The sequence below is a fragment of the Trachypithecus francoisi genome, unplaced genomic scaffold (assembly GCF_009764315.1).
Source record: "Trachypithecus francoisi isolate TF-2019V2 unplaced genomic scaffold, Tfra_2.0 Lachesis_group4, whole genome shotgun sequence".
Taxonomy (NCBI): domain Eukaryota; kingdom Metazoa; phylum Chordata; class Mammalia; order Primates; family Cercopithecidae; genus Trachypithecus; species Trachypithecus francoisi.
Window position 1 is genome coordinate 55,818,597 of NW_022681469.1, and position 24,208 is coordinate 55,842,804.

A 24,208-nucleotide genomic window follows, 5' to 3' on the forward strand; every position below is an offset into this window, starting at 1 on the left:
TAATGGCTCTGTTCTACACATTCTTCTTTTGTATGCTGGAAATAATAATAGTACCCCTCTTATAGGCATGTTTTGACAACTAAATGAGATAATATATGTAAACTACTTACCTGAGTGCCCAGCTGAGTGATTGACTTGCCAGCACTAAAAAATATTAGCTATTATTTCTTATTAAAGGATGAGATGGTGATTTATTCCAATCCCCCATACCATTATGGTAGTAGCATGATGTCAGGCTATTCTATTGATATGTGTCTTGTTTTACACTTTATAATGTGGATGTTTCAGACCATTTAGCTCTGTTCACCGGATTTTCTGGAGTTTAATTTAAACATGCTCATTAAAGTTAATGTGACTCTGGTCATTCTCCTTATTGCCACCAAGGATGATGACAACCTTGTACTGTGCACTACCTAAATAATGTTATTACCTTCCCTTGGCTGCTTCCTACAAATGGCATCATCTCAATCTTAAAAAACCTATGCAGGAGAAAATGTTATGTCAAGCAGGAAATTATGATGAATTTTTAGGGTGGTGAGCAAGATACAATTTGAAGAAGCCAAGCCTGAGTAGCATACATATACATTTAATTTGATCCTTTTCTTCCCAGCAATGTCCTGATTTTATGGTTATGAAACCACTCCTCTTCCAGACTTTGTTCTAAAACTTAAAGCATGCAGTGATCTTCCTTTCTTTTTCACAAGAGGAAAAAGTCTGGCTGTCTTCATGCAAATTAGTCTGCTTTTGTTGGAAAACTTCAGGGAACTCATCTATGAAATGTGGACTCACAATAAGAAATGTGGTTCATCTTACTGTTCTTCTTTCAGCCGATGTGCATTTGTTTCCCACAGTATGAAATACTTAAAAAAAAAAAAAGAAAAAAACCATTTTATCATAATGCCAGAACTCCAGCAATGCCTTTGACTCTTTCACTGCCTTCAGGCGTGGTAGTGGAGGTGGGGAAACCATCTATTCAATATTACATTATTTTCAGATGATTGTTCACATAGGAAATGTATAAATGAATGCAGAAAGGTAGGACTGATGTTCTAAATTTAGGACCAGCAATTGTAGACACTGGAGTTCCGAGCTTCTTTACACTCTGCTGTAATTTCTCATACAAAAAATACCAACTAGGGATAGTATAAAAATAATTGGTTAATGAGTAAAGATTGTTTTGACAGTGTCTAACACTTCAGAAATATATTGTGTTATTCTGGCTGTATTGAGTTTTTTTTCTTTCTTACATTTCAGTGACAATTTCAACAAGCACCTTCTTTGACGGCTTGCTGGTGACAGGACTGTACACATCTACAAGTGTCCAGGCATCACAGAGCATTGGAGGTTCCAGTGCTTTTGGATTTGGTAAGCTATTCTGACAAAAAAAAAAAAAAAACCCAGAAAATTGGGGGTATTTTATACAGTCCTAGGTCTTATGTTTTAAAGTGTCTGTTTTTAACAGTGTTAGACCTTTATTACTTCCAAGAAAATAATCTGAAGTGTTTTGTTTTTGCATGTGTTTGCCTGAAGCTGGGTGAATTGAAATAAGTCATGTAAATGTGCAGCTAACCTTGATCTTGGTGTGATGAACTTTCTATCATTCTCACCCTCCACTGCCACAATTGTACTTGGTCCTCTGGGGTTCATGTAAATTTCCATATTCTATTACATAGGTTGCTGGAATTTGCTCTGATGCCCATGCAATCATTCGGTAATCTGTTCTCATAAACAGTTCTTAAAATATTGTGGTTAGTGCAAAGTGTCATGTTAAATCTGACAAGCGAATGTTGTATAAAGCAGAAGATAGCAATATTTGATAAAATTATTGAGTTTTATGAGTATTCATAGAAGAATCCTGTTTAATATTTAAAATATTTGAATGTCCTTAAATCAGAGACCTGGCAGGTTACGTATGTAGAGAAACAGAAGATCATGTGATGTCCATTAATCTCAGAGGAGTCTCAACTTAGGAATCTCTAGTTTACCCATAATGCTGTTAAACATACCAGGCTGGGATTAAGTAGATCCTTCACAGCATCAAAAATTCAAACTTAATGTATCAGTTTATGTAGGTTATGAAATCACTGATCTTACTCCGAAATTGGAAGACTACACAGGACTTTGTCCATAGATGTGAGAAGGATAGAATTGCATTATCAGACACAAAGTTATGTGTTCAACATTTTATTTTTTTCTGTGATGTTTATCAAACAAATAATTTTCTACCTCCTTCTGATATATGAAGTGTCGAGTCCCAGCAGTAGCCCTGTCCAGGTGACTCATCGGCTGATGTCAGAGCAACAATGTTGATGCTGCATTGTCACTGCTTGCCCAAGATGAGGTCCACAGCCCACAGCTTAAGGAAACCGCGAAGTCATTCCGTCACCATTTTAAATGATTTCACATTGAGAATTTGCTCTATTTTAAAAAGATCCCAGGTTAGATTTCACAGTCTGTTGGTAACTACTTCTAAGGTCCAAACCTCAGGGGAAAAATGTCCTCTTAGGTCTACAAATTCCACTTAATTAGTCCCATCCTTTTTCTGCTCTGCAGAGAGAAGGGTCAGGTCATAGTCTCATATATATATGTAATATATATAATATCTGTAATGTATATAATATATATGTACTATATCTGTAATGCATATAATATATGTAATATGTATATAATATATGTAACATATATATAACATAACATATAGCATGTTACATATATAACATATGTTATATAAAGTATAAGTGCATAAGTATATACTATATTATGTGTATTTTATATATTATATATAAAATATAAGTGCATAAGTATATTATATACTATCTGTTTTGTTACAGCAGGACTCATAAGTAGAGTTGTCAGATTAAGTAAGTAAAAATACCAGACACTTTATTAAAATTGAATTTTAGGTAAACAAATACTTTTTGAGTATAAGTATGCAATATTTGGAATAAGACCTTCTGGGCTGCAGCCTAGCCCAATTAAATCAAAACCTCTGGGGGTGAGGGCGTGGGCACTGGTAAATTTTAAAGCTCTCCAGGTGATTCTAATGTTTATCCAGGATTGAGAACCACTGTACTGGATCAGTGCCCAGTCCAGCCATCAGCATCACCTGGAAAGTAGTAACTGCAGGGTTCTAGACCTCACTTCAGACACAGTGAAACAGAAACTCCAGAGGTGGGATCCTGTGATCATTTTTTGAAATAAACACTCTAGGTGATGTCGACCCTTGTTAAAGTGTGAGGACTTCTATTCTAGTGGAAAGACAGATGTTGATTAAATGATTGTGTAAATATGCCATAGCAAACCTTGCTAGGGGCTGACAAAGAAGTATACTGAGTGCTGGGAAAGGGTATGACAGAGAAACTAGATCCAGTCTTGAGTAAAGTGTGGTGTAATTTAGAAAGGTGTTCCTGAGGAAATGGTATTTGAGTGGAGTATGAAGCAGTAGAGATTATTGACTGAAGGTCTGTGGATGGTGGGGCACAGCATACCCAAAGGAAGGAACAGCAGGTGTAAAGGCCACAGGTGGGAAGAGGCTGGTTATGTTCTAGGAACTGAAAGAAAACCTTGGAGTGGCTGGACCTGGAATCAAGAGGGAAGGGGATACAGCTAGATAGGAGACCAGAGCCAGACCATTCCGGATATTGTAAATTTGGGACCTTTATCCTAAGTGAAAGGAAAGGTGTTGAGGGTTTTGGGCTGAGGAGTTACTCCACCAACCTTTCATTTTAAAGAGATCACTCTGAGGTCATTATGGAGAACAAACTGTAGAGCCCAGTAGTGGGTTCAGAAAGATTGTTCTGTGGTTAAAGATTCTGATAGGGCAAGGCGTGTAAGGTGTCCAAGGTACGGGCTGGGATGGGCAACAAGAAGGAGTCAGATGTAGGGGGATAAGAGTTGAGGCTTTGAATCACATTGGCCTGCTTGTAGATCCAGTATTCATCTCTTATTAGTTGTGTGCCTCAGCCAAGTCGTTTAACCTCTCTAAGCTTAATTTTCTCATATATGAAATGATGATAAGGTTACCTTCTTCATAAGATGGTGGATAGCCCTGATAATTAAAGGAGGAAGTGATTTATGTAAAGCCATTAGCACATAAAAAACACTCAATAAAATTAGCTTTTCCAAATTATAATCTTGGCAACTGAAGCAGACACTTTCCTTAGTCCAGGGCTTATAAACACATCCTGTGGGGGGCAAGAAAACCCAAAAAAACAAAAAACAGTTCTGAAATGTAATTAATCTGGGATATGTAGGTTGAGATGATTTGAGGACACTTGGCTGAATTAAGGAACTATCATTTGTCAGTGTGGGAGCTTTACATAAGGAAAATCATTAAAGATCATTCATAAGTGTGTTGTAAGCACATTTTGAAAGAACATGTAAAATGCATACATCATATTGCCTCAGATTTTAGCTAGTAAGGCAAACGAACTAAGAATAAAATTGTTACAAATTATTTAAGAAACTTGGTCTTCAAGACATTTCTTGTGGTAACTTTGAAAGCTGTAAAAAGTCAGTTTGTACTTGACATTAAAATGTATTTTGATTAGCCTAAATTGCACCTTGCCTTCCTCTCACAGCCAACCGTGTATCATTGGCTTAATGGTCCAAAGAGGCTCCTGAGCTTGGGCAGAGCCCATCGGTGACTTCCATAGCTCAGGTCTTACACTAGATCCTTTGCATTTTTATAGGATATGTGTTTTATATGGATGTATAGATAGGTGAGATCTTTTATTAAGTTCTGATAATATCCAAATAATTTTATGTGTGTTTATGTGACAGTAGTAAATAACTTTACAAATAAAATTTAATAATATGCCTGGATATTATATAACAAAGTTAATTTTCATGAATAATGTTTAGAATGGAAAGCAGGAGTTAAAATGTCTTTTTAAATAAAATGGTCACTTTTGAAAAAAAGCACTTAATATTTTGGATATTTGATCTAAGTTTAACATATTCTTTGCAAGTTGAAAACAAAATTAAAGATTTAATCTGATTAGGGTGCAGGTAGGAAAGTAGAGGACAATTATAGAAGGTATAATTTCTAAATATTGCTGCTTTTTGGTAGTTAGTAGTTATGGTAGTATCAGGCTAAAGTAATGTGGCATTTTTTGACCTAGAACAAAAGAGTTATTGAATACATAATCTATCATTAGTCTCTGACTTTTTTGATGGAATGTTAAGCAAATGTGGTTAATTTGGCATTTCCCCAACATATCATAGGATTAATGTGCAATATGTTTAACTAGCTATGACAAATAAGGCAAAGTAAAGCATTTAGTTGAGTCTAAATAGGTACTTTTGAAAGTTTTTTTTTCCTATTTGTAGTAGTTATTTTAATTGTTCTAATTACACTAAAGTTACAGCTACTCTTCTTTGAATATAAAATGTATGTGTGACTAGCCAAAATGTCCATAATTATACTTAAGATATTGCTGTAGAAATGTAATTCCACTAACATTCCATACAGCTTTTTATGCAAAGCCAGAATTCTTTAGCATGCATGCCTCACTGACCAAAAATAGACAAATGCCTAATAGCCAGAAATACGTTAAGACAATAGCTATGCAAAAGATGACTGTAAGCCAGCAATGCCTGATTTGAAATACCTCATTTTACTTGTCAATATAAGAAAACATGCTGCCCTTGGGAAGTGTGATGTTTAATTATGGATATCTCTTTGTGCATCCCAGAAAAAAAAATGCTTCTCTCTTGTCTTTGGCTTTGAATTCCAGCTCAATCATGTAAATCTTCAGGGCTCATTGTGGTCGCTCAATGAAGGGTTATTTGAATATCCTTTCATACAAAATTGTTCCTTTTCCAGGGCTGAAATGCATTTACTCAAGATTTAGAATTCTGGTTCTAAAAGCTAGAGATTTCACCCAATTTTTGATATTCTGGCTCTGAAACCTGAGAATCAGATTTACAAGTCTGATGAATGCAGCCAAATTTCAAATTGTTAGACCTTCCATAAATTAAGGTCTTTATACTTCCTAGATAATCTTGCTTAGCTAATACATCAGCCATTACAGCACTTTTTTACTTAAACTCTTGTAATTTTCTATGTGTTTCATTTATTCTGTAGTAATTAGGAAACCTAGATCTAATCATTTAAGTTAAAAAATGCTTAAAAGCCTGGGCGCGGTGGCTCATGCCTGTAATCCCAGCACTTTGGGAGGCCGAGGGAGGGGTGGATCGTAAGGTCAGGAGTTCGAGACCAGCCTGGCCAAAATAGTGAAACCCCATTTCTACTAAAAATACAAAAAATTAGCCAGGAATGGTGGCAGGCACCTGTAATCCCAGCTACTTGGGAGGCTGAGTCAGGAGGATTGCTTGAACCTGGCAGGTGGAGGTTGCAGTGAGCCAAGATTACGCCATTGCACTCCAGCCTGTGCAACAGTGCAAGACTCTGTCTCAAAAAAAAAAAAAAGAAAGAAAAGAAAAAGAAAAACTTTAAAATGACAAAATTTGATTAAATCCAAGTTGTGGGGAAATGTAGTGAACAGGTATAGGAATTTTTTTCTTTGTAATTTTTTTCTCTTAAACATTCAGTTATTCATGTCATATTTTTAATGGAGATTAAACAATCAACATAAAACTAGTATTTTCAACACTATCTTTTAAACACAGTATTAGAAATTTTTAACTTCATTATCTGATTATTTTCAATGTGATTTGACACCTTAGGTAGATAGGAGTATAATTACAAAATAAATTATTTAAATATATATTATATATAATAGATATGTGTGTGTGTGTGTGTGTATATATATATATATAGTTTGTTTGTTTGTTTGTTTTTGAGACAAAGTCTTGGTTTGTTACCCAGACTGGAGTGCAGTAGCACAATCTCAGCTCACTATAACCTCCACCTCCCAGGTTCAAACAATTCTCCTGCCTCAGCCTCCCGAGTGAATTATTTACATATTTTAAGAAAAACTTCAAACTTTAGCAAATCTTATATTAGTCACTAGTTAATAAAAATTGCACTTCATTAGTAATTTTAGATTTTATGTTAATGTTTCATTGCCAGGATGAAGTTTTTACTATTTTGTTTTATTTTCCACTGAAAATAGAAATGCAGGGTCTATATATGATAACTTTTCATTATCCTTCATGTTAAGACTAAGTAGAACCTATTACAAATTTACTAATTATCATCAAGATCTTTACTCCCCAGGGCATTAGCAGCAGTTGAATCTTAGGTGTCTTGTCTGTGTGACTATGAGACATATATTATGAATGCATGAACATATTTAGGGCTTAATATTCATGAAGAGGGACAGCCATTCACGATTTCATTAAATAGAGTATTGTATAAGTAGTGGTACTTATTTACTAGCCTAAATTAAGCTAATATTTTACTTAGAATAACCTGGCTAAATTTATTTTGTCTGCCTCTTTGCAAAGAAACACAGAAGTAAATGCAATTTAAGCATACTTGAGGAATTCAAAGGCACAGTCTTTTATTGGGTATGGTAAATGATCTGTAATTAACAAGAAGACTTCAGATTAATTAAACAAATTACTCTAGCTAATGGTACAAAGAGCAGAGCTGACAAGAGATGAAATTGCCATTAATTTGTCCTTTTAATAAGATATTAACTTAAATTTGGTCTTTATTCATTCCATTTGAGTATTCCATTCTTACCTTCATTAAGAAATAGTTTTATCTAGTTTATATTTGACATATGATAAATAATTCAGGGATATTTCCCAACTTCCAAATAGCTAACTTGAAAAGAATCACTTATTAAAATAGTGAGCATGACAAATATAAAGCTATTGAATTAATTAACCAATAAATTGTTAAAGCAGATGTTCAAGGGCATGAGACTTGAGCCAAGGTGGAGGAATTAGTAGAGAAAGTCAGTTCAACGCAGTGGCTCAGTACATGAATTCTGGAGTTAGGCAGCTCAGGTTCCATGCCTGGCCCTGCTTCTTGCTAACTTGGGCAACATACTTACCTCCGTGTCTGCATTTGTAAACCAAGAATAACCATGGTGCCCAGTTCATAAAGTTGTTGGATGCATTAAATGAGATTATCAGTTCAAATACCTAGTATATATTATCTGCTCTAAAAATAGGTATTTAAAGACTCGGAATGAAGTAAGAATCCTTTCTCTGAGAAGAAAGGCAATAGAATGAGAAGATTGTTGCAGTGGCAGGGGTTTGAGAAGTTCACTTTAATTTTGGGGAGCTGCACTCAGTTTCTTACCCACAGAATTTAGAGCTGGAATGGACCTCCCCTAGAGCCTGGCTCAGCGCCCATCCCCAGTGTATATTTAAGGAAGCAATGCTTGGGAAGGCCAGTGATGACTGTTGCAGGAGATAGTGTAAGTGTGAGGATAAAACCAGGTGTTCACCTCATGTTCTTACTCATAAGTGGGAGTTGAACAATGAGAACACATGGACACAGGGAGAGGAACATCACACACTGGGGCTTGTTGCGGGGGTAAGGGGGCAAGGTGAAGGAGAGCATTAGTACAATACCTAATGCATGCGTGGTTTAAAACCTAAATGACGGGTTGATAGGTGCAGCAAACCACCATGGCACACGTATACCTATGTAACAAATCTGCATGTTCTGTATTCCAGAACTTAAAATTTAAAAATAAAATAAAAATTTTTTATAAAAAGAATAAAACCAGGCTTTCTGGCATCTTATCCAGTTCTCAGATTTTTTTTATATTTTTTAGTAGAGATGGGGTTTCACCGTGTTAGCCGGGATGGTCTTGATCTCCTGACCTTGTGATCCACCTGTCTCGGCCTCCCAAAGTGCTGGGATTACAGGCTTGAGCCACCGCACCCAGCCCAGATATTCTTTTAGAGCTATAATTTATATACTATAAAATTTACCATTTTAAAGACTGTATTTCAGTGATTTGCAGTATATTCACAAGATTATACAACTAACATCACTAATTCCAGAAAGTTATTATCACCTCCAAAAGAAGCCCTGTACCCATTAGCAGTCACTCTCTTCTCCCCTCAGCCCCTAGGCGACCACCAGTCTGCTTTCTGTCTCTATGGATTTGCTTATTCTGGACATTTCATTTAAGTGGAACCATATAACATGTAGCCTTTTTTTTTTTTTTTTTTTTTTTGACAAAGCCTTGCTCTCGTTGTCCAGGCTGGAGTGCAGTGGCGCATCTCAACTCTACTGCAACCTCTGCCTCCCAGGTTCAAGCAGCTCTCCTGCCTCAGCCTCCCAAGTAGCTGGGACTATAGGTGCACACCACCATGCCCAGTTATTTTTTGTATTTTTAGTAGAGACGCGGTTTCACCACGTTGGTTGGGATGGTCTCAGTCTCCTGACCTTGTGATCTGCCTGCCTCGGCCTCCCAAAGTGCTGGGATTACAGGCATGAGCCACTGCACCTGGCTGTGCCTGGCTTTTTTTTTACTTAACATGTTTTCAAGGTTTATCCTGGCATAACATATATCATTGCTTCATTTCTTTTTATAGATGAATAATATTCCATTGTATGGATATGTCTTATTTTGTTTAGTGGATGAATATTCAGCAGTTACTAGATTCTTAAAAGGAATTAGGGCTGTGTAAATAGGAAAAAAAAAGTTTAAGGAGGATACAAAGCAGTAGGATCACCACATTCCTTAGATATTCATCCGTGGCTCAAAACCTCTAAAGATTAAAATTGCTTAGCCTGTTCTGTGGTTCAGAAGGGGAAATAGTTATGCTTAGAAATCAAGACAGATTTCTCCTCTGCCCTCCTTTTCTGCCGCTCAGGAGAGAGAGGCCACTGTATCATGTTTTTACCCTAACCTTTTGGCCTTAGTTTAAACCATAAGATACAAAAGCCAAGCTTAAGTCAAATATACTAGCACAGGAGTTAGGAACTGAGACATGTCAATTCCAGTCTAACTCTATGAGCGGAATCCAAGGAACATGTAAACATTCAGAAGCTATGGGCAGCCATGCTCCATCAGGCTCAGAGGAATCATGAGCAGAGAGAGAGTCAGAATGCTGCCTGAGGTACCAGAGCTTTCCAGACTCCTCTTTTAGGCTTGCTTTTCATCAGGCTCAGGTATTTGGGGGTTCTAAGAAACAATAAACATAGCTAACGTTATCAAGCACTGGCTATCTGCCAGGTGTGTTGCAGATATTAACTCTTTTGATCCTAAAAACATATTCTACAATTCTCCTTATTTTATGGATAAGGAACCCAAGGCACAAAGAGTGTAAGTAACTTGCTCCAGGTTATGCTTGCTTAGGGAGTTGCAGAGCTGTAATTCAGACTGAGCCCTGTAGCCTCTCATTAAACTCCCCTTGCAGCCCAAGCCAGCTTGACTTGATTTTTATTATCACCTAAAGAACCTTGACTGAGAAAAGGCCCTCTCTGCTCTAACCCTGCTGTCCTTTCTCACACCTCTTCTCAGCCTCTTTTCCAGACACCTACTCCCACCACATAAGCACATATACCCCCCTTGCACCAATTAAAATAACCCCCACACAGCTTCAAAATTCCAGCTGTTTTAAACCTCTACTGCCCTTGCTTGTGGCCCTTGGAATTCTTTCTGGCTCTGTCTCCGGTGCAAACCCTCTACCATCTTTTAGGGCCCTCTTCCCTACTCACCTCCTCTATTAAAACTTTAGAACCCTTCCCCTCTGCTCCTCCCTTCCCCTAACTCCGTGGAACTCTCCACTCCCTCCTCTGTGCTTCTCTGTCTTCTCGGACCTCCATCAGTCACCTCTAACAAGCTACCAAATTTGCTTGTTTAAAAACCTTTAAACCTCTTTGAAGACAGAGATAACCTGGTCATCTTCACTCCTGTGGCACATTACTAGTGCTCAATAAATATTTACTGGATGAATAAACCAATAACAATCTTCGAGGATTCTAAGATATTTGAGCTGCTTTTAGTAAATGCATGTGTCTACACAAGTGTTTGGGTATAGACTGGGCCAAGTGGGGTGGCGGATTGGGAGGGGAATATTACTGTCTTTAAGTTGAGGATATTTCTAAATCTATATATGTCCATATATGTGTACACATCTGTACATGCATTTAAAACTCTACAAATACATGTTAATCTTATGAAAAGAGATCATGGGGAAATTTATCATCCTGGCTACCGCTTTGTCCATTTCTGTCCTGGAGGTGGCAGACAGCAATATTTGCAGGTAGGACAGTGATTAAGTATCTTCTGTAGAATTAAGAAAATAGAGGGCAGGAAGCAGTGGCTCATGCCTGTAATCCCAGCACTTTGGGAGGGTGAGGTGGGTGGAACACTTGTGGTCAGGAGTTCGAGACTAGCCTGGCCAATATGGCGAAACCCTGTCTCTACTAAAAATATAAAAATTAACCAGGTGTGGTGGCACATGTCTGTAGTCCCAGCTACTCAGGAGGCTGAGACAGGAGAATCAATTGAACCAGGGAGGTGTAGGTTGCAGTGAGCAGAGATTGCACCACTGCACTCCAGTCTGGGTGACAAAGCAAGACTCTCTCTCAAAAAAAAAAAAAGAAAGAAAGAAAGAAAGAACTTCAAGGGATTGCCCAGTCCAACCTCATATCTTACAGCATATTGGTGTCTTAATGATACATTATTAAGTTCTTATTTCATCTCTTTCCAGTTTTTATTTCATCTTCTTTCCAGAAATAAGTCTATAATTTCTTGGTAATATATTCTAATATTGTGTCAATTGAAATGATTAAGGAAGATTCCCTTGTATGAAGGTGCAATCCCTTGCTTTAACTTCAGCACCTTTCTCATATAATTTCTCATAAAATTGAAAAGGATAAGTGTTTGTTAAAAAGTAATTAAGTCACTTGTTTTCTTTCCTTTAGGCAAACAAAAACACATATTCCACATGAGACTCATCCATTTCCTAACTCCTTAATAAAATTTTCATGTCAGTTTTCTCTGGATACTTCACAGATCATAGAAAGAGGAATTTAGTCCTGATAAGATATGTAAAGTCAAGAAACAGTAGATGCTGCTGAGGCTGTGGAGAAATAGGAACGCTTTTACACTGTTGGTGGGAATGTAAATTGGTTCAACCATTGTGCAAGACAGTGTGGCGATTCCTCAAGGATCTAGAACCAGAAATACCTTTTGACCCAACAATCCCATTACTGGATATATACCCAAAGGGATATAAGTCATTCTATGAAGACACATGCACACGTATGTTTATTGCAGCACTATGTACAATAGCAAAGACATGGAACCAGCCCAAAAGCCCATCAGTGATAGACTAGGTAAAGAAAATGTGGTACATATACACCATGGAATACTGTGCAGCCATAAAAAGGAATGAGATCATGTCCTTTGCAGGGACATGGATGAAGCTGGAAGCCATTATCCTCAGCAAACTAACACAGGAATAGAAAACCAAACACTGCATGTTCTCACTGATAAGTGGGAGTTGAACAAATGAGAACACATGAACACAGGGAGGGGAACAACACACATCTGGGGCCTGTTGGGGGTGGGGAGTGAAGGTAGGGAGAGCATTAGGACAAATAGCTAATGTACGTGGAGCTTAAAACCTAGATGACAGGTTGATAGGTGCAGCAAACCACTGTGGCACATATATACCTATGTAACAAACCTGCACATTCTGCACATGTATCCCGGAACTTTAAAAAAAAAAAAAAAAGATATGTACCCAGAAACCATTGTAGATACTTTAAAAACGTATCCCTAAGTACGAGCAGTTCTTCTAGTTCCTTTCTCTTATATCTGTTCAAATGAATATGCTCAGAATCATATAGAAAATTGAGATGTATGTAAATCATATATAGGGAACATATGTATAATCGTATCAAAAACAAAAAGGAAATGTACACTTTTGAGCAGATTCTGATAGAAGTTGCCACTAAGCTTTATAAGTTATGATTTTTGAAAATATTGTTGTAATTTTGCCTGTTAGTGTTAAAAATGTATTTGTGAAATGTTTCTTCTGTCTTGGCAAAGCGTAACCTTATTTCTCTTATTAAAGCAGACATTTGCCCTGATGACTGAGAGAGAACAAACAGGAACACAGCAGGAGGTCATTACGTGGGATACGTTCTCATGTGCCAAAGTTTAAGAATTCTGAAACATAAGTTTCTGTAAAGGAAGCCTTATCCCTCACCAGATAAAAACAGAATCAGGATTACTTTTCTCTTTCTTAAATACGAACTGAAAAAACAACAACAACAAAAACCGCTTAGGAATCATGGGTCTTTGCTGATAAGAAATGCTGTTTTCTAGGAGACTGGCGTTTTTCTGAGTATGCCAGACTGTTCATTTTAACAGGAGACAGGATAGAAGTATATGCTTCAGGGAATAAACTTCAAAGGTTGACTCTGACCTCGCAGTCATTTTATTTGTAGTGTGGTTTACTCTTGAGGTTTGAGGTTTTCCAGCCCTTTTTTGGGGTTTCCAGATAATGATGAATGAGTTCCATGTTGACACTCATTGACTTATAAATACTCTTGGATAAGGTTGACTTTTCCTGGCAGTTAAATCCAAGAAAAACTTAAAATAATTTTATAATGTTATTACTTCCCAGACATGATTCTGATAATTATCATTGAGATATTTTTTAAAGTAGTAAAAGTGAATTCTTGGCATGTCCTAGAAAATAGTTATTGATACAACATATGAATTTGAAAGTAGATGTAGGAGTCCAATAAAGACACTTCACCAAATGCGAGCTCTGTTTCCACTTCTGTCTTCTGTTTTGTAGTTTGTTTTCAACCCTCCGATGCTGAGTTTTGCATTTAGCATAATAGGCATGTAGGCTGTTCTCTGAGGCAAGCACACAACTAAATTACTGTTTTCAGGACTCTGAATGTCTGAATGGAAAGATGCTTGTTAGTGTAGGAGTTGCCATTTTGGAAAACAGAATAGCAAAAATTGTTAATATTTTGGTAAAAATTCAGATTGAGCTCTTCTGCTTTTCTTCCTACATGTTTTCCTACATCAGAACCACGTTGTTGTTATTATAAAGTTAATTATGTTATTTCTGGTTCTCTTTCGGAAAAGTTCCTCTCCACTTGAACTCTTGTAAATAGCAAATTAAAAGTAAAATATAGCTATTAAAAATCATATTCTGGAAAGATGTTTTGCTTATGGTTTAATAGTTTTCTTTTAAAGATAATTATTTGATTATGAGAAGATTCTTCTTTAACCTTTTAACTTATATGATTTGATAGCATTTCAATAATAACAAAAACAGAAATCTGTTACTAATAAGAGAAGAACTCAACTGGGATTTGGCTTTCTTTTTCTAGAGAGTAGGACAAACGACTAGCTCTAGAGTAATTATGAGGCTGGTGAAGTTGGTCCCTCGCCTCTCTGTTTCTTCTTCTTATCCCTTTTTCAGCAAGGAGCTGATGTCAGCCATGTCTTAGAATGAATTTTAAAATATTGTGTTAATAGCCAGCTTTCCCCACACTGTGCTGTTACAAACGTAACTGCTGTGTGATATATTAATAAGTCTCACATGGAAAAAGAGTATTGCAATATAAAAAAGCTTGGAATGTTCTGGTTAAACAAAGTTAAAAAGTAGTGTGTTTTTCTTTTGAAACACAAATCACATACGAAAAATTTAGCATTTTGTATACAATTCAGTGGTTCTTAGTATATTCACTATGTTATGCAACCATCACCACTAATTTGAAAAGATTTTTACCACTACAGAAAAAAAATCCTGTATCTATTAGCAATCAGTCCCAAATTCCCCCACCTCTCATCCCAGGCGACCACTGATCTTTCTGTCTCTGGACTTGCCTATTCTGGACATTTCATATAAATGGAAACATATAACGTGACCTTTTGTGACTAGCTTCTTTCGCTTACGTGTTTTCAAAGTTTATCCATATTGAAGCACGTGTTAGTACTTTATTCTTTTTTTTTTTTTTTTTTTTTTTTTTTTTTTTTTTTGAGACGGAGTCTCACTCTGTCACCCAGGCTGGAGTGCAGTGGCCGGATCTCAGCTCACTGCAAGCTCCGCCTCCCGGGTTTATGCCATTCTCCTGCCTCAGCCTCCTGAGTAGCTGGGACTACAGGCGCCTGCCACCTCGCCCGGCTAGTTTTTTTTTGTATTTTTTAGTAGAGATGGGTTTCACCATGTTAGCCCGGATAGTCTCGATCTCCTGACCTCGTGATCCGCCCGTCTCGGCCTCCCAAAGTGCTGGGATTATAGGCTTGAGCCACCGCGCCCGGCCAGTACTTTATTCTTATTGTGACCGAATAATATTCCATAGTATGGATATTCCATATTTTATATCCATTCAATCTATTGATGGAAATTTGGATTGTTTCCACTTTTGTCTATTATAAATAATGTTGCCATGAATCTTTGTGTCACATTTTTGTGTGAATATTTGAAATTTTCTTGAGTATATACCTGGGTGTAGAATTGCTAGGTCTTTTAATTTTTTGAGGAACTGCCAAACTGCTTCATGTAGCAACTGTACCATTTTACATTCTCACTAGCAATGTATGAGAGGTTCAGTTTCTTCACATCCTTCCCAACACTTGCTCTTTTTTTTTGTTTTGTTTTGTTTATTTATAGCCAACTTCATAGACGTGAAGTGGTATCTCGTTGTGGTTTCACTTTCAATTCCCTAATAATTAATGACACTGAGCGTATTTTCATGTGCTTATTGGCCATTGTGTATCTTCTTTGGAGAAATGTCCATTCAAGTCTTTTTCCAATTTTTAAATTAGGTTATCAGTCTTTTTGTTGTTGAGTTGTAACAGTATACACAGTGTGAATTTTTAAGAATACCATATGATAAGCATTCTTTCAAAAATCTATGTTAACATGGAGTTCTTTTTTCCCCCCAAAGAACATCTGTTTACATCTTTGCCCATGCCCACATCCTGAATGGTATTGCCCAGGTTTTCTTCTAGGATTTTTATGGTCCTCATTCTTACATTTAAGTTTTTGATCCATCTTGAGTTGATTTTTGTATAAGGTGTAAGGAAGGGGTCCAGTTTCAGTTTTCTGCATATGGCTACCCAGTTTTCCCAACAACATTTATTAAACAGGAAATCTTTTCCCCAGCTTTGTTCTTCTTAACCAGGATTGTTTTGGCTATGCGGGGTGTGTTTTTCTTCCATATGAACTTTAAAGTAGTTTATTTCCAATTCTTTGAAGAAAGTCAATGGTAGCTTGATGGGGATAACATTGAATCTATAAATTACTTTGTGCAGTATGGCCATTTTCATGATACTGATTCTTCCTATCCATGAACATGGAGTGTTATTCCATTGTTTGTGTCCTCTCTTATTTCATTGAGCAGAGGTTGTAGTTCTCCTTGAAGAGGTCCTTCACATCCCTTCTAAGTTGTATTTCTAGATATTTTATTCTCTTAGTAGCAACTGTGAATGGAAGTTCACTCATGATTTGGCTCTCTGTTTGTCTGTTATTGATGTATAGGAATGCTTGTGACATTTGCACATTGATTTTGTATCCTGAGACTTTGCTGAAGTTGCTAATCAGCTTAAGGAGATTTTGGGCTAAAACGATGGGGTTTTCTAAATATACAATCATGTCATCTGCAAACAGAGACAATTTGACTTCCTTTCTTCCTATTTGAATACCTTTTCTTTCTTTTGCCTGATTGCCCTGGCCAGAACTTCCAATACTGTGTTGAATAGGAGTGGTGAAAGAGGCATCCTTCTCTTGTGCCTGTTTTCAAAGGGAATGCTTCCAGCTTTTGCCCATTCAGTATGATATTGGCTGTGGGTCCGTCATAAATAGCTCTTATTATTTGGAGATATGTTCCGTCAATGCCTAGTTTATTGAGAGTTTTTAGCATGAAGGGGTGTTGAATTTTGTTGAAGGCCTTTTCTGCATCTATTGAGATAATCATGTGGTTTTTGCCATTGATTCTGTTTATGTGATGGATTACGTTTATTAATTTGCGTATGTTGAACCAGCCTTGCATCCCAGGAATGAAGCCAACTTGATCATGGTGGATAATCTTTTTGATGTGCTGCTGGATTTGGTTTGCCAGTATTTTATTGAGGATTTTTGCATTGATGTTCATCAGGGATATTGGGCTGGAATTTTATTTTTTTGTTGTGTCTCTGCCAGATTTTGGTATTAGGATGATGCTGGCCTCATAAAATGAGTTGGGGAGGAGTCCTTCTTTTTCTATTGTTTGTAATAGTTTCAGAAGGAATGGTATCAGCTCCTCTTTGTACCTCTGGTAGAATTCATCTGTGAATCCTTCTGGTCCTGTACTTTTTTTCGTTGGTAGACTATTACTGCCTCAATTTCAGAACTTGTTTTTGGTTTATTCAGCAATTCTACTTCTTCCTGGTTTAGACTTGGGAGGATGTATATGTCCAGGAAATTTATCCATTTCTTCCAAATTTTCCAATTGACTTGAGTACAGGTGTTTATAGTATTCTCTGATGGTAGTTTGTATTTCTGTGCGATCAGTGGTGATATCCCCTTTATCATTTTTTATTGTGTTTATTCAATTCTTCTCTCTTTTCTTCTTTATTAGTCTGGCTAGTGGTCTATCTATTTTAGAACTAGTTTTGTATGGGACAGTTTGGGAAGCACCATTTTAAAGAATAATCCATTGTGACTAAGTTGATTTATTTAAATATCTGGACTATAAGGATGGCTTAATTTTAAAACATCTAATACTTTTCTTCTCTACTTTCTAATTTTCTGACAGTGAAGAAGAGCTGCTTGTGTAATTTAAAAATGCTAATTTTTAAAAATTAAAAGGATGAACAAACATTTTGCTCTATCTGTAAAGGGGCCTTTAGCTTTTAAACAACCAATTTCCTAGTAGAAAAGTCTCAAAAACCCAGATCATTTACAAAGAAATATAAATGTTCAATATATGTGAGCAAAATATTCAACTTACTACTAATAAAAAATGCTTAATTACAACAGTATGAGACACTGTTAACTTTGGCAAAGATGTTTAAAATTATGCACACTCAATCCTGGCGCCAGTGCTTAAAATAGATATTTATTGTTGATTTTAGTGTATATTGGTTTAGTTGTCTAGAAAGCAATTTGATACTATATAAACAGAGCCATTAAAAATGTTAATATAAGTTATTTTGCTTTGGGGAATCTTTTATAAATTTTTATAAATGGAAAAACAAACAGTTTGATGTATATCATTGTTCATCAAAACACGATGACAGGAAAATTTTGAAAAATTTCTAAATGCCCAGTAATAGGGAAATGATTAAATAAGTTATATTAAGAGGAAGGACTAGTATACTGTCATTAAAATAATATTTTTAAATAATATTTAATGGTAGGGCAAAATGATTACTGCAAAATTGAAATAAAGATAGAGAGTTTAGAAACTTACCTTCCTTCCTCAAATACCTACACACCCATATCCACACTCACTTACTTAAGAAACTGTTATTTGACATGGTCAGTACTAGCATTGAGTCAGCTAAAATAAATTGGTTAGACATGCTCATTGTTTATTTTCTATGAATAATTAACTAAACTCTAGTTTTAATTAGTTTGTTAAAAAGCGATCAATCCAATGGGGAGGAAGTAGGCTAGGGAGAGAGTGACTGGAAGTACTTATGTGGGTCTTATGTGGGTACTTATGTGGGTAGGCTAGGGAGAGAGTGACTGGAAGTACTTATTAAATAGGATAACTGGGTCATAAATTTGTCAGTTTTCAGATGTCAGCTGAGAATTGTTCTTTAAATATGGACCCACAGATTGGAGTTTCACTAGGATTCTGTTACACAAGCCATGTTTCTGGTTTTGGTTTCTTTAAAGTGGAGCAAGAAAAAGAACCAGACTTGTGAAGGAGTCTGTGTGCAGAATTCTAGATTCTTATGGCTTTTATTTTGCAATCTTTAACAGGTGCCTTTTCCACCATAATTTAAAAATAAGATTTCTTTAGCTTATTTTTGTCAAGTCTTTCCAAACCATTCCAGCTAGCTTTGTATATAAACAACTCTCTTTCTTAGGAATATTCATTTTTCATCGGTTTAACTAACGTTTAATGAAGTAATATTAGGAGAATAACAGGTTCAAATGTAATAAACAAATATAGGGGCACACACCACATAAATACACATGTGAGCACACTGGTAGAAGCACAGAAGACGAACTCGCAAGCAGCAGCACCTGCTCTCCTATGTCCAAAGCTGATGTCACCAAGTGAATTGGTGAAAGGAATGCTGTCAGCTTTGGTGAAATAAATTGCTGTTTCAGCAGTTATATTTACATGGTTTTATATTGCTTGTCGACACTCAGCTAATGAACTGATTATATTTTTAAAAGTAATTGATATAATTTGGCTCTATGTCTCCACCCATATCTCACTTTGAATTGTAATAATCCCCATGTGTTGTGGGAGGGACCCAGTGGGAGGTAGTTTAATTATGGGGGTGGGTTTTTTCTATGCTGTTCTTGTGATAGTGAATAAATCTCATGAGATCTGATGGTTTTATAAAGGGGAGTTCCCCTACACAAGCTTTCTTGCCTGCTGCCGTGTAAGACATGCCTTTGCTCCTCCTTCACCTTCTGCCATGATTGTGAGGCCTCCCCAGCCACATGGAACTATGAGTCCTTAAACCTCTTTATAAATTACCCAGTCTCAGGTGTGTCTTTATTAGCAGCATGAGAACAGACTAATACAGTAATTTAATATGTATTTAATTGAAGTCATATCAGTCTATTGTTCAACATTTTATTATGAAAAATTTCAAACGTACATCAAAGTTGAAAGAATTTTACAGCAAATGCCATGTTTGTAAAGTTTGTATACAATGATATGCATACATCTTAAGGATACATGAGATGAGATTTAATAAATGTACACACCTGTGTAACCCAAGCCCTTCCCTATCGTTACCCTAACCTCAGAAGTGCCCTCATGTCTCTCCTCTGTCACCTCTCAGCCCACCACCCAGAGGCAATCTCTGTTTTGATTTTGTTCAACCATAGATTAGTTTTGCCTGTTCTAGAACTTTATGTAAATGCAGCCATTCAGTATGGACTTTTTTGGCCAATTTCTTTCACTCAGTAGTTTGTTCTTTTTTATTGTTGAGTAGTATGTTTATGTTTGTTCCTCCATTCTCCTGTTCTTGGACACCTCAGTTGTTAGTAGTTTTGGGTTATTATGCATACAGCTGCTATGAACATTCCTGTACAAGTCTCTTTGTGAATATGTGTTTTCACTTTTATTGGGCAAATACCTAGTAGTGGCATTGCTGGGTTTTGTTTTGTAAGAAACTACCAGACTTTTTTTCCAAAATAGTGTGCCTTTTAACACTCTAACCAACACAGTATGAGAGTTGCAATTGCTCTGTGTTTTCAGCATTCGGTGATGTCAGTGTTTCTAATTTTAGCCATGTTGGTAGGTGTGTAGTGTTATCTCACTGTGGTTTTAATTTGCATTTCCCAGGTGACTGTTGATATTGAGCACTTTTTCCTGTACTTAATGGCCACTTTGTCAAGGGTCTGTTCAAATCTTACAGCCATTTAAAAAATTGAGTTGTCTTTTTATTACTGAGTAATAGTAGTTTTTAATAGATCCTGTGTATCAGTCCTCTATCAGATATATGTTTTGTGAATATATTTTCCCATTCATGGCGTGCCTATTCTTTTTTCTCCATGTTGCCTTAAGATGAATAGTTTATTTTGATAAATTCTAATTTATCATTTTTTTCTTTTATGGTAATTGCTTTCTGTATGCTGTCTAGCAAGCCATTGCCTACCTCAATACAATTTTTTCAATGTATGCTCCAGGTGATAGAGCCCAGCTATTAAAAAGTAGTTATTTTTCAGTCTCACAACCTTTGGGTGAGTTCCAAAGTAGATACTAGAGTTGATGTACAATGTTTCTAAAAGTTTCTTTTTAAGCAGTGCCTGCCTGTTTAAAAAAAAAAAAAATCAGGACCATTTTCATGATGTAGCATCATCTTTACACTTAAAAGTTTTTCATTCTGCATGTATACGTTTCTGACTTCAATGTACCACTTTATAAATGACTGAAATTGCTTCAGACCCCTGGATTATACTGTGATAAGCCAAATGGGCTTCCGGACACTCCCTTCTCACCAGAGCCACATGCGAGAAACCAAACAGATGGTAAACTAGGCAGAAATGACCCTCGGCATTCTCATTAGAGCAGTTGGGGAAATTTTAATGGGCCCCCATTTTCCTCGTGTGGTATCTAATACCCTTTGAACTACCACTTTTTTTTGCTGTTACAAGTCAACAACTGCCATGTATATTTTAATAAGGATTATCAAACACAATTTGCCCAGAAGATGTACAGCCCTCTAATGCTAATTAGCCAAGTTTAAATAATCACTGAGTTCTGGGATAATTGGAAAGAAACACTGTTTTTCTTGCCAGTGCATAATTACTAATTAACAGGAAGATAAAATATCCGTGTAACAGTCATATCTAAAAGAATCTGTTAACAGTTAATTAACTGACGAATTGGTACCAAGTTGATTTTAGTCAAGAAAGTTTACAGATGAAGTTCTCCTGTCAAATAAAAAAAAAATATACACATTATGTGTAAAGATGACATGGCTGAGCCAGAGCAGAGCATGAGCAGGGTAAGTATATATGATTTTGGCTCTGCATTAGAGTGCTTAAGGCAGAGGTCAGGTCATTACTTTAAAGACATAGTGTTACTTTGACTTTCCGTATTAAACGCACCAACTGCGGGTTGCTTCTCTGCTGCTTACATACAAAATTTGAGGCTTCAGACATTTGCTTTTCTCTTGATCCTAATAATTGCATGGGCTTTCTCAGCCTTAATATTTCCTCATGAAATTGGGCCACAGCTGCCTCTGCGTTTTTCTACATATTAGAGTTAGGACTTGAGTGCTTGAAATGGGTAACTAGAGATTCACAAACAAGAAAATAAAAACTTGACTTCCCATTTTCTTTGTTTTTATTAATGCAGGAATTACCGTTATGTCATTCTTTGAAAGTATTTGAAAACACATACATTAAACCATTTTTAAAAGTTAACAGTTTTAGTAAAAAATAGCATGCTTTTAAATCTGTTTTGAATTTTTTAATTTAAACTAATGAGGGAGTGGGTACTGTCAAGCATTTAATACGCACTGCTTGATGTTTAAGTGTTTTGAAATTGCATTTGTTTGGGTAGTCTTTTAGTCACTGGGCAAAGCCTAAAACTTCAATTATTTATGATGCATACTGTTTATTAAAACTATTTCTGCAAAATCTTTACTGCAATGAAGAGTATACTATAGGTCAAAGGTCTTGTAGAACTTAGAAAAGTTTTATAAATAACAAAATGCTGAATTATTCCAAAGATAGGGAGGTGGTAGGACGTGGTAAAACTATGGTTTCATAGATTGGTGGATATGAAGAATGGTGTTGCTAGTTTCTCTTGAAATAAAAGAAAATGCATGAGGAAGACTTCGTAGCAGTAACATTTTAATAGTTGTACATGCATATTAAACACACTGAAAATTTTGGAAGTTATTGGAGCAGGAATTTTAATAAGTTATAATTTATTATCTTATATTCAGTGTTCAGCTATGCCTGAGAGTAGTGTCTCTTCAAGGAATACAGGAAGGAGAATCAGTGCTGTGTGATTGTTTTACTTATGTATTAGTCTGCTCTTATGATGGGGAATCACTTAACCAAGATACTGATTCATTATACACATTATCTTAATGATCCTCAACCTTTGGGAGCTATGTGCTATTCTGCAGTTAATGTTTAAACATGTCATGACAAACGTAAGTATTGTTTCTTGAATTTTTTTTTGGTTATGTGAGGGTGTACTTGTGTGTCTTTGGTTGCAAAGAAAATGTCTATTCTTTGCTCTGGACTATGGTATTAAAAGAAGTTTGAAAAGCACCCATTGCTTTAAGAGGTCTCTCCAACACTATGTGGTTGCTTAAGTGTGTTTGGATTTATGTTCGCATATCTATATATGCATTAGATCTTTGGCATGTAAAATTTACATTTGTACTTTCAATGACTAGTAAGCCTCCTAAGGGAAGGTCATGCATTACCTTATTTGGCTAAGGCAACATTGGAAAGATACACATTTTAAGACTTAATGAGGCCGGGCGTGGTGGCTCACACCTGTAATCCCAGCACTTTGGGAGGCCGAGGTGGGCGGATCACGAGGTCAGGAGATTGAGGCTAACATTGTGGAAACCCCATCTCTACTAAAAAATACAAAAAATTTAGCTGGGCGAGGTGGCGGGCGCCTGTAGTCCCAGCTACTCAGGAGGCTGAGGCAGGAGAATGGTGTGAACTAGGGAGGTGGAAGTTGCAGCGAGCTGAGATCGCGCCACTGCACTCCAGCCTGGGTGACAGAGCAGGACTCCGTCTCAAAAAAAAAAAAGACTTACTGAACTCTCAATATTCATATTCAAATGCAGTTTTGTGTTTTTCTAATAGTTCTCATGCAATAAGGACGTGACAAGAACTTTATTTCCTTGTGAAAATTACCGTAAAAAGGAGATCAAGAGCTGGAGACAGACATGGAGGGAAAGAGACAAGTCCTAGCCTGGATACACACATTCTTGGGCTTTTAACTTCGTGAGTCCCACCTGAGAGTTCTGCATCCTGTGTAGGAATTTCTCGGGGGTCTGGCTCTCCCTAGCTGAGTGCTGGCATCCCTATGTTCCATCTTCATGTGGAGTCACCTGTGAACACAGCTTTTGGGAGCAGAAAAAAGAAACTAATTTCTTTCTCTTCTCTCTGTGTAATATCTTTTTCTCCTCTACCCATGAACTTGGGCTGTACAGAGAATTCCTTTTGGTCTCCCTTCAAGACCCTTTCTACATGATCAGTCACAGAAGCCTGTCAGACCCCTCCCTTCTCTCTCACAATTTCTGTGTGGGGCTCAGAACTAAAGACCCCTTTGACTAAGCCATCCGTTTTCCTGTTAAATATGTGAATAGAGATTAGTGAGTGATCACAGGTATATTCTGAATGATGTTACTTCCTATATGCATACAGGAATTTTTTACAGTCATCCTCGTTTCACAGTGATAGTATGAGTCTCTACTGGAAATTATATTTTAAAGTATACCACAAAAGTATATCTTAGGCCAGGCGCGGTGGCTCACACCTGTAATCCCAGCACTTTGGGAGGCCAAGGCGGGCAGATCATGAGGTCAGGAGATTGAGATCATCCTGGCTAACACGGTGAAACCCTGTCTCGACTAAAACTACAAAAAAACTAGCTGGGCGAGGTGGCGGGTGCCTGTGGTCTCAGCTA

The 24,208-nt window shown here is 36.7% G+C and overlaps 1 protein-coding gene across 2 annotated transcripts in view; it reads left to right on the top strand.

The window, feature by feature from the left end:
* Window positions 1-24,208, top strand: part of RELN (reelin) — a 517,743-nt gene that overhangs the window by 69,678 nt on the left and 423,857 nt on the right. For both annotated transcript variants that reach the window (XM_033192854.1, XM_033192856.1), the window contains exon 2: window positions 1,255-1,365. In XM_033192854.1, the coding sequence (XP_033048745.1) occupies window positions 1,255-1,365 (111 nt within the window). The remainder of the gene's footprint in view (window positions 1-1,254; window positions 1,366-24,208) is intronic.